The following is a 13,999-nucleotide window of genomic DNA, read 5'->3' on the forward strand; positions in this document are numbered from 1 at the left end:
ATGATGACAACCCATTTTCTCTTACTGGAGAGTCTAAATTTAAAATCAGGAAAGAGGTATCGATGCCACAAGACTCGCACCACCAGGTTCAGGAACAGCTGCTCCCCCTCCACCATCAGACTCCTCAACAACAAACTCAATCAAGGACTCATTTAAAGACTCTTACACTTGATATTTTTCCTCTCTGTATTACACATTTGTTAAAATTTCTTTATTTACCTGTATACATATCTTCTTGAGTAGTTTTTTTTGCACTACCAACAAGTGGTAATTCTGTCTGGCCTGCATGAAAAAAGAATCTCATGTCTATGGACAATAAATCTGAACTTTGAAAATTGTGGTTGAAGTGTCAGAATAAAGGGCAAATCATTTAAGACAGACAATTTCTGAAAGCCCAGAACCTTCAGAGTTTTCTACCACAGAGGTGTTTGGCTTGAATTTTGGACACGAAAGGAATTAACAAGTTTTGGGGATGAGATGAAAACTGGAATCATAGGATAAGCTTTGACCTTTTTGCATGGTGGTGGAGAAAGCTGTAGGCATTGTAGTTAACTCCTGCTTCTATTGTTTGCATTCTCACTTTCAGAAGACGTATCAGTATCTCGCTCTTCACCTCAGCTTCAACACCCTCAAACCCAATCCCAAAAAGTTTGACACAAATTCAGTTTGCAATAAAATCCCTCTTTTTTCCCCTCGGATACCCTTTTGAAAATGCAACAACAATAGTGAGATTCAGAACAGTTCAACTGTTACTACCACATCATTTTAGTAAGCGAACACGTTGATTTCTTTAATGTAGTAAACGCATATTGAAATACAACACCGCTGGTATCAATGTTACTGAAAGTCTGAAGACCAAGACAAGCACATCAGCTCTCACTCCATTGTCAAATTAACTGCTTTGATTGCCTTTTAAATAAACCCGCTCAATAAGGAGAACCTAAAGAACTACTCACAAGAAAATGAAATAAAATTAATCAAATTTTCACGGAGCCCTGTGCAGACATATTTGCTCATTAAGATTACACAACGTGCGATTTCTGTGATGAAGTCTCATTTGTCGATCACTAGATTCCCATTTACTGCATATGTCATACCCCTCGAAATGGGGTTGTGATAACATTTAACAAAATGCCTCTACAAAAGGGGAGCCACTATTTTGAAGCCCCATTGCTTATCTCCATACTTGAATGGACTTCATCAGTCGCAATCTATTATTGGGAAGAAAGATGTTTGGTACTTCTTGGGGATGGGAGGTGGAGTATTATTATTGTAAATTCATGGACAGTGGTGTGGATTATCACAGGCTAGTTATCTATTCCCAAACTCCAGTGGATAGCTGGGGCACCTTTACTTTTGAGTGGCAGAGTTCCTAAATGGTCCATCATTCACTCTTGGGGAAATCTCTCTCTAAATCCAAGCACCTAATCATAAAGTCTATCATTAAAAGACAGTATGTTACTGCCTATAAATAAGTAATAGATTCAGAGACAATTTGTCAGAGACCAAGCCAATTAGTCAGTTAAACAAAAAGTCTGCAGACACTGCAATTGTAGTAAATACACAAAAAAAGCTGGAGAAACTCACCAAGTCATGCAGCGTTCTTTATGTAGCTAAGATAAAAATATAGTGTGGTGGCTTGCCCATGTGGCAAGCGAACCGGCTTCAGCAGTTGCGGGCGAGTTCACAGCCAGTGGTGACCAGGAGAGCTATAAATGCAGGGCAGATCTTGGCCCAGAAGCCAACACCACTTCCACTCTGCAAAGTGCCGGGATTGGGTTCTTCAGCGTGCACTGATTCAAACAGTAAACAGTTCAGCTGGACCTTGCTCAGCTCAGCGTGTTGCTTTTACTCGGCTCTAGAGAATGCAATTTCCCTTAAATTGCCAACCTTCTGGACCACGCAATCTCTAGTCTGGTTCGAGCAAGCAGAGGCCCAGTTCCAGGTCAGGCAAATTGTCTCAGAAACCACCAGGTATTACTACATGGTGGGTGCCCTCGACCAGAAGACAGTAGGCCATATTATTAACTTTCTGCATCAGCCCCCTGGTGACAAATAGGTATGAGGCACTCACAGCCCTGTTAATCTGCACATTTGGCCTCTCATGCCACAAACTGGCTGCGCGGTTACTGCATATGGATTGTCTGGGTGACTGCATGCCAACAGCCCTGATGAGTGACATGCTAGCACTGGCTGACGGCCCTTTTTGAACAGATCTTCTTGGAGGAAACATAAGAAAATGTCCACCTCCTGCTAGAGACCCGCATAGGGTGTCTGCCCAGGTGGAGGTACTGTGGCACGCCAAACAAAATGGTGGAACCACCATCGAAATTAGTGCTGCATCACAGTCGAAAGCCCACTCTCCCACACTCCAGAAGCAAAGCCCGCAATACCCACACCAAGGGACGACACCACTTCTGAGTTTTGGTGTTTTTATCATCAAAGATGGGGACCCGAGGCCAGGACTTTTCGGCAAACCCTCATGGGGCATGCAAATTTTCAAAGATTGACCTGGTCGAAGAGTATCATCAGATCCCAGTCCACCCAGATGATGTACCCAAGACGGCCCCCATTACCCCCTTTGTCTTGTTCGAGTTTCACAGGATGCCACTCATGCTCAAAAATGCGGCGCAGACGTTCCAGCGCCTGATTGGCATAGTAGGGCAAGATTTGGACTTTCTGTTCATCTACCCGGATGACATACTTATCGCCAGCCACTCCTGCCAGAAACATCTGCTCTGCTCTGCCTAAGTGACTACTGCCTGGCTATCAACCCCGCCATTCCAGTTCGACCTACTCACCATCAACTTCTTGGGCCACCAGATCAACTGCCATAGAGCTGTTCCTCTGCCGGCAAAAGTTGAACCCATCTACCAATTCGCCAGGCCCAGCACTGTTAAAGGCCTGCAGAAATTTGTTGGGATAGTTAATTTTTACCATGGTTTCCTACCCTCACCGGACCGGATCACGTGGCCCCTTTTCAGCTTAGATGTCCGTTAAGGTCAAAGAGGAGGCGATTAAAGCTTTTGAACAAGCCAAGAATGCACTACCAAACGCCATGCTCCTGGTCCACCCCCAGATCGACGTCCCCACTGTGGATGCTTCCAATGTGGCAGTTGGCAGCATGCTCAAGCAGCTCATTGAAGGCCGGTGGAAGCCGCTCACTTTCTTCAGCCAGCACCTATAACTTCCGGAATTTAAGTACAGCACTTTCAACAGGGAGCTGCTGGCCCTGCACCTTGCCATCTGGTACTTCAGGTACTTCCTGGAAGAAAGGGAGTTCACGGCCTCCACAGACTACAAGCCCCTCACTTTTGCGTTTTCCCAAGTGTTGGACCCATGGTCAGCCTGCCAACAACACTACCTGTCGTACATCTTGGAGTTTACCACCACGATCAGGCACATCTCCGGGAAGAACAACTTGGGCCGATGTGCTGTCACACACCTCCGTCCAATCAGTGCACTTTCTGTCTTCGGTGGTGGATTATGCAGTGTTAGTTGAGGCTTAACGACTGGACAGCAAGATGCCAGCACACCGAACTGCAGTTTCAGGACTCCACCTCGAAGACATATCCTTTGGCCTGAAGGTAACAAGCTTCTTTGTGACGTGTCCACCGGGCAACCTTGGCCCATCATCCGAACCTCTTGGAGGCGTTGAGTCTTCGACGCTTTACACATCTGGGTGATCATCCGGCTGATTGCAGATAGGTTTGTGTGGCATGGTCTATGCAAGCAGGTCGGGCACTGGGCCAGGAGATGCACGCACTGTCAAACCTCCAAATTCCAGAGGCATGTGAGGGCCCCACTGCAACCCTTCCAGCTAACACAGGTGCTGCTCGGCATCCACACAGCACCCAAGGAGGACCTGGCTGCATTATCAGCCAAACTGGTGTATGGTCCCCCGCTCATAGTTCCCAGTGAGATTGTGCCAGCACCCTGTGGCCAGGAGGACACTCCTACAGCAGTCCTAACTAAACTCCAGGAGCAGCTTGGAACATCTGTCCCAGTCCCAATGTCCCACCATGCACAACAGCCTCTTTCGTGCCCAAGAGCCTACCACAAACCTAATAGGTTTTTGTTCAATGAGGCGTATACAGACCATCCCTGCAGCAACCATACGAAGGACCCTACAAGTTCGTGCGCCATAATAGCATGATCTGCGTTCTCAACATCAGCAGTCGTGAAGAGACTTTTACCATTGACCAGCTCAAACTGGCGCATCTAGACCTTGAACGTCCAGTTGCAGTGCCACCCCACCTAAAAGAACTGACAGTGTGCAGGCTGTGGACTCTGCACCTCCTATCACCAGTTCTGGGGGGGCATGTGGCAGCTCACCCATACGGCAAGCAAACCAACTCCAGCAGTCACAGGCGAGTCTGCAGCCAGCAGTGATGGAAGGGCTCTGAGTGTGGGGCAGACCTTGACCCAGAAGCTGACGCCACTTCCACCCCACAAAACGTGGGGATTGCTGAGAGCGGGTTCTTAAGCATACGCTGATTCAACCAGTAAACAGCTTAACCAGACCCTGCTCAACTCAGTGTGTTGCTTTCACTTCCTGCTATCAGTGTGACTACAATATAACCAATATTTCGGGCCTGAGGCCTTCATCAAGGAATGACCAAAAAGCAGGCAGGCATCTGAATAAAATGGAGAGGAGGGGGAAGAGCACTGGTCCACAGGCAGAAAAAAAAGAGCTCAGAAGTGATCGGGGAGAAAAAGGGAGAAAATGCCACTGTGTAAATTTAATGAGAAACGTTTGTACATATTTTGGTTGATATGGTTCACAGTGTGAAAAATAAAAAAATATTTTTAAAAAAGTGATTGGGGAGGACCCAATGTTAGTGCCTGCATTCAAAGGTTCCATTTATACATCCATCAGTGAGGTCAGATTACACCCTTAAGAGTCTCAAATGCTCTTAATTGCCACACATGGAGAGGCATGGGAGAGGGTAACTTCACAAATTCTTGAAAGAACCATCTCCAAAACGACAATGCCTACTGTTGCAAAGACTATGAAATCAGAGAGCATAGAAACAGGCCATTCAGCCCACTGTGTCACTGCTGACCATCTCCCAGCACATACCCTATAATTTTCCATGATGAGACATTTCAAGTGCTCTTCCAGCACCTTCCGAAGTGATGGATGAGAGCCTGCTTCTTCCACTCTCTCAAGCAGTGGATTCCAGCTACTTACTGGGTGAAACAGATCCTCTTCGGATTCCCTTTAAATCTCATGTCCCTTACCCTGATTCAATGCCCTCTCCACCTCTGGAGGAGATAAGTGACACCAATTTCTGAAGGGAACTCTCAGTTCTTCTTTAGCAGTTAATAGCTAAATTAAGAACCACAACCCCAGCCAAAAGGGACCATCTCTAATCAGAGAGGTACAGTTAAACCACACAGATGTACAGTGAAAAAAAAACATTCATTTTTCACATACAGAGGGATAGTCTCTACAGAAAGTCCCCACCGGGGCATGATCAGAGCCAGTGTCAACCCCCGGGGGCATCACCTGCGCCGGTGCCCACCCCCGGGGGCATCACCTGCGCCGGTGCCCACCCCCGGGGGCATCACCTGCGCCGGTGCCCACCCCCGGGGGCATCACCTGCGCCGGTGCCCACCCCCGGGGGCATCACCTGCGCCGGTGCCCACCCCCGGGGGCATCACCTGCGCCGGTGCCCACCCCCGGGGGCATCACCTGCGCCGGTGCCCACCCCCGCGGGCATCACCTGCGCCGGTGCCCACCCCCGCGGGCATCACCTGCGCCGGTGCCCACCCCCGCGGGCATCACCTGCGCCGGTGCCCACCCCCGCGGGCATCACCTGCGCCGGTGCCCACCCCCGCGGGCATCACCTGCGCCGGTGCCCACCCCCGCGGGCATCACCTGCGCCGGTGCCCACCCCCGCGGGCATCACCTGCGCCGGTGCCCACCCCTGTGGGCACTGCACATGGCCATCCATCGGGCTCCTGTCTCAGTGACCAACCCTGGGAGCAGCACCATGCTCACCCCTAGGTGGGGCACCCGAGCCGGTGTCTATCCCCGGGGGGACCTGAGCCCCTGAGTGTACCCTCTGAGCCAATCACTAACCCGTCTCCAAATCACAGCCCCCCCCCCCCCGCCCTATAAATAGGTCAGTGAGACAGACGGGAAAACGCACCACAAATGACCGTCCGCACATTACCCACCCTTCCTCCCTCCCTCCTCCCCTCCCTCCTCCTCCTCCCCTCCCTCCTCCCTCCTCCTCCTCCCCTCCCTTCTCCTCCTCCCCTCCCTCCTCCTCTCCTCCCTCCTCCCTCCTCCTCTCCTCCCTCCTCCCTCCTCCTCTCCTCCTTCCTCCTCCTCCTCTCCTCCTTCCTCCTCCTCCTCTCCTCCCTCCTCCTCCTCTCCTCCCTCCTCTCCTCCTCTCCTCCCTCCTCTCCTCCTCTCCTCCCTCCTCTCCTCCCTTCCTCTCCTCCTCTCCTCCCTCCCTCCTCCTCCTCTCCTCCCTCCCTCCTCCTCCTCTCCTCCCTCCTCCTCCTCTCCTCCCCGTTTCCTCCCTACCTCCCTCCCTCCTCCTCCCCCTCTCACCGTGGCTACAAGCAGCGGGAAGCCGCACCGACTCGGTCAACACTCGCTCATCAAACCGTACGCCGCTTCCGGAACCTTCCCTCTTGACAACAGACACACCTCCGTGGGAGTCCCGCCCCGCCGCCTGCAATTGGTGACTGTTCCCAGCCATGCTGAATGCTGATTGGTCGCTTGCCCGTCAGTGACCGCCGCGGCCGTGACGTCAGAGGCCCGCGAGGTGACGATGTGCGGCCCCACCTGTTGACCGCTGAGGCTGGAGGAAGGTGTCGTGTAACTCAGGTAAAGACCAGGAGTCCTCATCAATGCTCCACAGCACTGGCCCTTCGGCCCTCGATGACCCATATATCCCTACCCAAAACCTCTCTCTTCCATCCATGCTCCTGCCTAAGGGTCTCTTTAGTGTTCCAGCCTCCACCACCATCACTACTTAGTGTTAAAAACCTACTCTGGATCGCCCCCCTGAACGTCCCTCCCTCCCTCCACTTAGTACAGACATCCTCAGGTGTTGGCTATTCCCACCCTGGGAAACAGGCGCTGGCTATGCCTCTCAGAATCCAGTCTCCTCTCCTCCTTCTACCGCATGATTTATTTTCCAATCCGGGCAACACCCTGGTAAATCTCCTCTGCACCCTCTCCACAGCTTCCACATCCTTTCTCTACTGAGGTGACCAGAACTGAACACAATACTCTTAAGTGCAGTCTCATTAGAGATTTGTTGAGTTGCAACATGACCTCTCTACTCCTGAACTCAATCCCCCTATTAATGAAGCCCATCATCCCATAGACCTTCTTAACTATCCTATTAATCTGCACAGCAACCTTAAAAGATTTATGGGTTTGGACCCCCAAGTCCCTCTGTTCATCCACAATCTTAAGTAACCAACCATTAATTCTGCCCTCACCTTCTGGTTTGAACTGCCAAAATGCATCACTTCACACTTATCTGGATTGAACTTCATCTGCCACTTTTCTGCCCAACTCTCCATCCTGTCTATATCCTCTTGTAACCTATGGCATTTTCAGCTCTGTCCACTACTCACCAACCTTCGTATCATCTGCAAACTTACTGACCCATCCTTCCGCCTCTTCACCCGAGTCATGTGTACAAATCTCAAAGAACAGGGGTCCCGGAACAGATCCCTGCTGAACTCCACTACTCACTGACCTCCAGGCAGAATACTTTCCTTCCACTACTACTCTCTGCTTTCTACATGCAAGCCAATTTTTTAATCCACACTGCCAAGGCTCCATGGATCCCACACCTCATGACCTTCTGAACGAGTCATTTGTGGAGATGGGAGTATTGATTGAAAATTTGGTCAAAGACATGGATTTAGGGAAAAAAGTTAAAGTGCAGAGATAACATAAAATACATTGAAAACAAAAAGTGTAACATACTGCCTGAACAGGGAAGCAGATTTCCTTTAGTATGCCCTCAGGAAGGAATTAGACAATTATAAGATCTTATTAAGTCTTATGTCACCCCCTTCCTGCTTAATTTGGATAAGAACAGATTCAAAAGATACCGTAATTTTAAAAGTACTAAGTTAGAACAGAGAGTTGTGAATGGTGGAGGTTGGAACAATAGGGGCATTTGATAGGCTTTTAAACAAACACATGGATGAAAGAAAAAGAGGGTTATGAGGTGGGGAGGATTTTGTTTTTTTTGGTAGGTATTTATAGAACCATAGAATGCTACACCACAGAAAACAGGTCATTCGACCCCTCTAGACTATCATCACCCTAGTCCCACTGACCTGCTCCCAATCCATAACCCTCCAGGCCTCTTCCATCCATGTACCTATCCAATTGATTCTTAAAACACACGATCAAGCCTGCATTCACTACATCAGATAGCAGCTCATTCCACACTCCATTCATGCTCTGAGTGAAGTTCCCCCTAATGTTCCCCCTAAATCTTTTCATTTTCAACTTAAAACTATGACGGAGTGAAGGGCCAAGGCTTTTAGAACGGTTTCTTCTAGAGGAAAATTGAAATATGTCCAGCTTCTCTGGAAAGTGAGCTTTGATGCATTCCATCACCAATGCTCGAAGATTTTCATAAAGTGGAGGTCAGTGCCACAGGGCAGTAGTCATTGAGACTTGTTGTTGTCACCCTCTATTGAATTGGTGTGACTGGATGCCTCCAACGCTATCTCAGCTTAGAGGAGTCTGCAGCATGTATCATAATAAAGAATGACAGCTTCTGAGGCAGCAAAGAAACATATTTTTCTTCTCAACTATATTCCCGTTCCTTGGTTTGGATATACACTTTATATTCTCCTTGTGTTCCTGCTCTGTATTTCCAGACACCAACCTACGAAACATGGATGATCTTGGATCAACTTATCCACTGTCCTTTTGGCATCTAATTAAAATATATTATGTTCTTTACTGTTTATTTCCACAAATTTATACTGCTCAGTTATTTGAGTTTGCCAAGGCTCTTGTTGGCTAACCTATGTTTCTTGACATCACAGTTAGGACAAGCCAGTTTCTTTTTATCTCTACACTTCATTCTACTCTGCAAGTGGGTTTTTTCCAAGGATGCAGCCAACTTGCAAACACGCTGAGCCTTTGCTGGATGATGGGCAAATTCTGTGCTTGCCTGACCTCTGTTCTCATTGCCTGGACCAGCATCAAAATGTGGTTTGATATTTAGTTGCCTCTGACCAAGCATCCTACTTTGAGTGCCCGCATCATGGATTCCACAAGCTTCCGCAACATTTCCTCCCAACATGTTCTGTGCTTGCAATCGGCCGCAACCTGACTCAGATCTGCTGCAAAGTCCATAACATTCTTAATTGAATGCTGATAAAAGCTGTTAACTTTGTACTGTTCAACAAGAGGACTTGGGTGCAGTGGGGGTGGGGGGTGGTGGGAGGACTAGTTCACTCTCAGTTTTGTTGAAGGGTTCCAGCTCAAAACATTAACCTTTTGCTTCCACCAATGCTACTCAATCCACTGAGTTGTAGAAGATTGTTGGTGAACCCTTCAAGATTGTTTCATGAGAAAAGAAGACCATTCGGCACTTCAAATGGAGTTTGCTATTCACTTAGATCATGAATGATCTGTATTTTAATCCATTCACTCACTTTGTTCCCTTTCATACTCCTCCTTGACAAAAACATATTACTCCCAGTAATGAAATTTTAATTAAATCATGAGTATTCTTGATTTCCAGATTAGAGTAAGGTAACATGTTTTTTTTTAACTTTCGTAACATATATATTTTCCACCTCTCTTATTTGATTCACCTGCAAGCTATTGATAATATTTCTTACTCTCCAGTCTGTTTCAAAAAAAATACTCTATTAATATAATGGGTACTTGTCACAGAAGATGTGTGCGAGCTCAAAATGCCCACTTACCCTCTCCACAACAGATTCAGTGAAGGAGCTGCAGTTGGAGGCGGAATGGGAGGTCAACATTTGAGTTCTGGAGGAACTCAGCCAGTCTTGGACTATCCATGGGAGGTAAAGATATATTACCATTGTTTTGGGCCTGAGATCTTCTTGAAAGTATAGGCAAAAGGGAGGCAGGCATCTCAATAAAGACTGAGAAAGGTGGAAGAATGGGATTGGGGTGGAGTCCTCACCAACAAAACAAAAGCTGTTAATTGAATATGATAGGTGAGAAAGGTGAGAATTGATTTGTCTCTGTGTAAGGATATGTAGGGAAAAGGAAGAGAGAAAGAGAGACAATTAGAGGAAAGGAGATAGAGACAAGGACAGGGAGGGGAATTTACAAATGCCAGTGTTCCTAAACTGAAAGACTAACCAATCCCAGGGCGGAGGGTGAAATTGGGAGACCGAGAATCTAGGAAACAAAATGATTCTCCAAAGTCACGAGTGCTTACTCCAGAATCATTCAGGGGTTTGTTCTGCCGCACGTCTGGCCTGGATTTCTCGGTTTTGGGTTTGCATTTCCAATGTTGATAATGTTTATTTAACTACCTTTCTTTGAACAAAATTGGCCCTAGCCTCCTCCTTTCCTGTTAATGGATTCAATAAACTATGTATTAGCAGCCAGCTGTGGTGCAGGTAATTACTGGAAATTAGAGCAAAATCAAGCCAGTAGCAAGATATCCAGATTGAATGGAATTGTTTTATTTTCATGTACTTGAAATACTTGACAAAAAGATTTGTAATCCATGCAATCCTGGCAAGTCAATTTATGCAACTTATACTCCTCGCACTGCGTCCTATTTATTTATTTGCTATCATTACAGCAGGTATTACAATTACAGTGTTACAGAAAGCCAAATAGTGCAGGGAAGGGTGAAAAATATATTTATGAACAGTACACCCTTTTGCCTTCAATCCCAAGCTCACTATTTTTTAAACATTTAGTTATAAAGCATGGTAACAGGCTTTGCCAGCCCACGAGCCTGTGCTGGGTAAATATCCCAATTAACCCGCAACCCCAGTATATTTGGAATGGTGGGAGAAAACCAGAGCCCCTGGAGGAAACCCACACAGTCATGGGGAGAACATACAAACTCTTTACAGACAGCGTAGGATTCAAACCCAGGTTACTGAAGCTGTAGTTGCTTTGTGCTAAATCACTGCACTAACCATTCCGTTCACTAACATACCCCTTCTGCTATATTATAAGATGGAAAGCACAAGCACATAAGAAAGAGACACAAAGATCAACAGTAATCCTTCAAGCCTCTGCCATTCATGACTGATCTGATCTGGCACCAACCCCATTTTCCTGCTTGTGTCCCAGAACTTTGATTTCTCATCTCAGCCTTGCAATATTAAGAAATATGTCCTCATCTTAATCTTCAATGAGCAAACTTTTTATCTGAAGCTATACACCCGAGCCTCAATTCTCTGTGCAGGAGATACACCCTGACAGCATTGACCCTGTCAAGCCACCTCATTAACTGGCTTTGAGGATTTTATATCTCTCTATGAGATTTTCTCATTTCAAAAAATAGAGAGTGTAAGCCCAGTCTGCTTAACCTTTCCTTAAAACTGCTTAATACTTAGAATCAGTCTGATGAACTTTCTCTGAACTGCCTCACAAGAAAGTATAGCCTTCCTTAAAAGGTGTAGGCATCATTCCAGGTATGGGTTTCACAAAACAGTGAAGCACGAAAGTCTGTAGATGCTGTAATTGTAATAAATATGCAGAAATGCTGGAGTCTCGCAGCATCCATAGGAGCCAAAAGGCTTTTTCAGGTGCGTTCTACGCTAAGAATGCGGCCCTTTAAATTGCCATTCAGGTGGCAGCATTTAAAGCGCAACACTGGCCACCTGAAGGACACAGCTGCACAGGATACGGCTCTGAGCACACTCCAGCTCCTGCCCAGTGTCGGCTGTGATCAGCAGCCTGACCCTTTAACATCCGCTTTCAGCCAGCTGCATTCAGGTGGCTGGGGGAGCCACTGAGCTGAGCTCCTCTCAGAGGAGCGTTATGTAGCTCACCTCAAGAGCGCCTCCTGCACATTCAGGTGGCCTCAAAACAGCCGCATATTGCCTAAACATGCGGCTTTACATGTGGGGCAATTGGCCACCTGAAAGTGCCTAAAGCCATAACTGACATTTCAGGCCTGATCCCTTCTTCAAGTTAAAGCCTTATAGCAATATTTCCTTCTTACAGAAAATGTCACTGTTCCATTTGCCTTCCTAACTCACTGAGTGTGGTGCGCTGTTAGCCAGAATCAGACACACACAAGGTAAGGACTGTACAACAGGCTTTAATCCACAAAGACTTCCACAGAGCCAGGCTGGCTGTAGCTGCAGTAACTCTAAGTGAGCTTCGGGAGGCCGGCTTATATCCCAGAGAGTGATTGACGTCTGACTGGGTGGGGCTTGATCCCTTCAGGTCGACTGATTGACAGCCGGCCAGGTGTCATCCTGTCCCCTTACACTCCTGCAGGTACATGTGTTGTCCCCTGCAGTAGGCTGGTGGTGTACCACCACACTGAGTGACTCCAGATCCAAATGCATGGATTCCCTCCATCAATTTGTGCTGGATGACAATCTCATTAATATGATAAGTAACTTTTAAGATGGTTTCAAAATGATGGTGTAATAGACACTGAGGAAGAGGATCAGAATCATTTGGGTAGGAAGGGCAAAAGGATTTTAACTGACAAGAGTGAGGTGTTGCACTTTGGTAATTCAAAGCAACACAGGGCTTACAGAGAATGGCCTTGGAGAGTTGTTTCAGGACAGAGAGATGTAGGATTATTCCTTGAAAGTGGCATCTCAGATAGTCAAGGTGGTAAAGAAGGCATTTGACAAGCTTGCCTTCATTGAGAGGGGCATTGAGTATGAACTCTGGGACCACATTGGAACTGCCAGAGGAAATTGTAGAAGTGAACACAATTCCAACGTTCAAAAGACATTTAGATAAATTTATAGGCTTAGAAGGATATGGATCAAATGGGGCTGGGGATAGCTTGTTTGGCATGGGCGAGTTGGCCTCTCTGGTGACTATAATTGTCAGAAAAATCTCCATTTGTACAAAATGTTTCACAACCCGACGTGGCAAAGCGCTTTACAATGACTGAAGAACTCAATTCCCTCCTCCCTTCATCCTCTCTCTCGAGTTAGTTTCCCTAACTCTACCCCTAACTGCCCCCCCCCCCCCCCGTCCATTTTCCTACCCCTTCTCTGAGCACCTTTGCGAAATGTTTTGGGCTATTTTGAAAACGTTTAGTTTTATTTCTTTTAACGCAGCCAAGAATGAGACAAGAAGTTTGTTTCCACTTTGAGAGGTGCGGTCCCTTTAAGACGAGAGTTAAAGAAAAGGGGGGGGGGGAAGAGAGAAAGGGGCGGTCACGTGGCCCTGATCTTGTGACTTTGTAGCGAATCGGGGGAGTTCTGGGAAGTGCACGGGCACAGTGTATCAATTTGTGTATCAGCTGTGTATTGGGCTTGTTCCCAGGTTTGGGATCTTGTTGCCGTCCTCCTCGCTTTCATTCCAAAGCTAGGGGAGCTCAGCCACCGGAGGAAGAGGAGACTTCGCCGTCGCTGATCCCCACTTCCCTCCCTCGTCCTGGGAAGAACGATGGACCGCAAGCCGCTGCTGCAGGAAAGGCCACCGGCATATGTACCCAGCTCGTCGGGCTACGAGTACGGCCAGACTTACGGTACCATCCCGCCGCCTGGATACCAACAACAACCTCCCCCTTACTCCTATCCAGCAAGCTCAGGTGAGTATAAATTCCTTGCCCCCACCCTGCTGTTGCCCGCCCTGGTCCTCGCAGGCCTTTTGTTTTCTTCCCCGGCCCCACAAGTGCGAGGTAGCTGGAGAGGGTAGTGATTAGGGAAAAACTTCATCTGTGTTCACCTTCTGCTTGTCGGTCACAGTTAGAGAAAAATAAAGGGAATTCCTGTTTTAGTGGCGTTCTTGATCTATCCTGTGGATTGAGAAAATTGCAGTGCATCTACTCATTTGAGTGGCTTCTTG

At 47.5% G+C, this 13,999-nt stretch overlaps 2 protein-coding genes across 7 annotated transcripts in view; one reads left to right on the forward strand and one right to left on the reverse strand.

Annotated features, from left to right (window-relative positions):
• Nucleotides 1-6,710, reverse strand: part of tecpr1a (tectonin beta-propeller repeat containing 1a) — a 73,525-nt gene extending 66,815 nt beyond the window's left edge. For 2 of the 3 annotated variants that reach the window (XM_069905420.1, XM_069905418.1), the window contains exon 1: nt 6,569-6,709. The gene's annotated coding sequence lies outside the window, so the exon portion shown is untranslated. Of the gene's footprint in view, nt 1-6,568 lie in introns of all 3 variants that reach the window. The other variant, XM_069905419.1, reaches the window with a different exon arrangement.
• bri3 (brain protein I3) overlaps nt 6,519-13,999 on the forward strand; it is a 28,142-nt gene continuing 20,661 nt past the window's right edge. Inside the window, exons 1-4 of one of the 4 annotated variants that reach the window (XM_069905425.1) lie at nt 6,519-6,847; nt 9,954-10,044; nt 12,182-12,257; nt 13,475-13,742. In XM_069905425.1, the coding sequence (XP_069761526.1) occupies nt 13,598-13,742 (145 nt within the window). In that variant the 5' untranslated portion in view covers nt 6,519-6,847; nt 9,954-10,044; nt 12,182-12,257; nt 13,475-13,597. Of the gene's footprint in view, nt 6,848-9,953; nt 10,045-12,181; nt 12,258-13,377; nt 13,743-13,999 lie in introns of those variants that run through there. The other 3 variants (XM_069905424.1, XM_069905427.1, XM_069905426.1) reach the window with 3 other exon arrangements.

Source organism: Narcine bancroftii, chromosome 12 (assembly GCF_036971445.1).
Source record: "Narcine bancroftii isolate sNarBan1 chromosome 12, sNarBan1.hap1, whole genome shotgun sequence".
Classification (NCBI taxonomy): Eukaryota; Metazoa; Chordata; class Chondrichthyes; order Torpediniformes; family Narcinidae; genus Narcine; species Narcine bancroftii.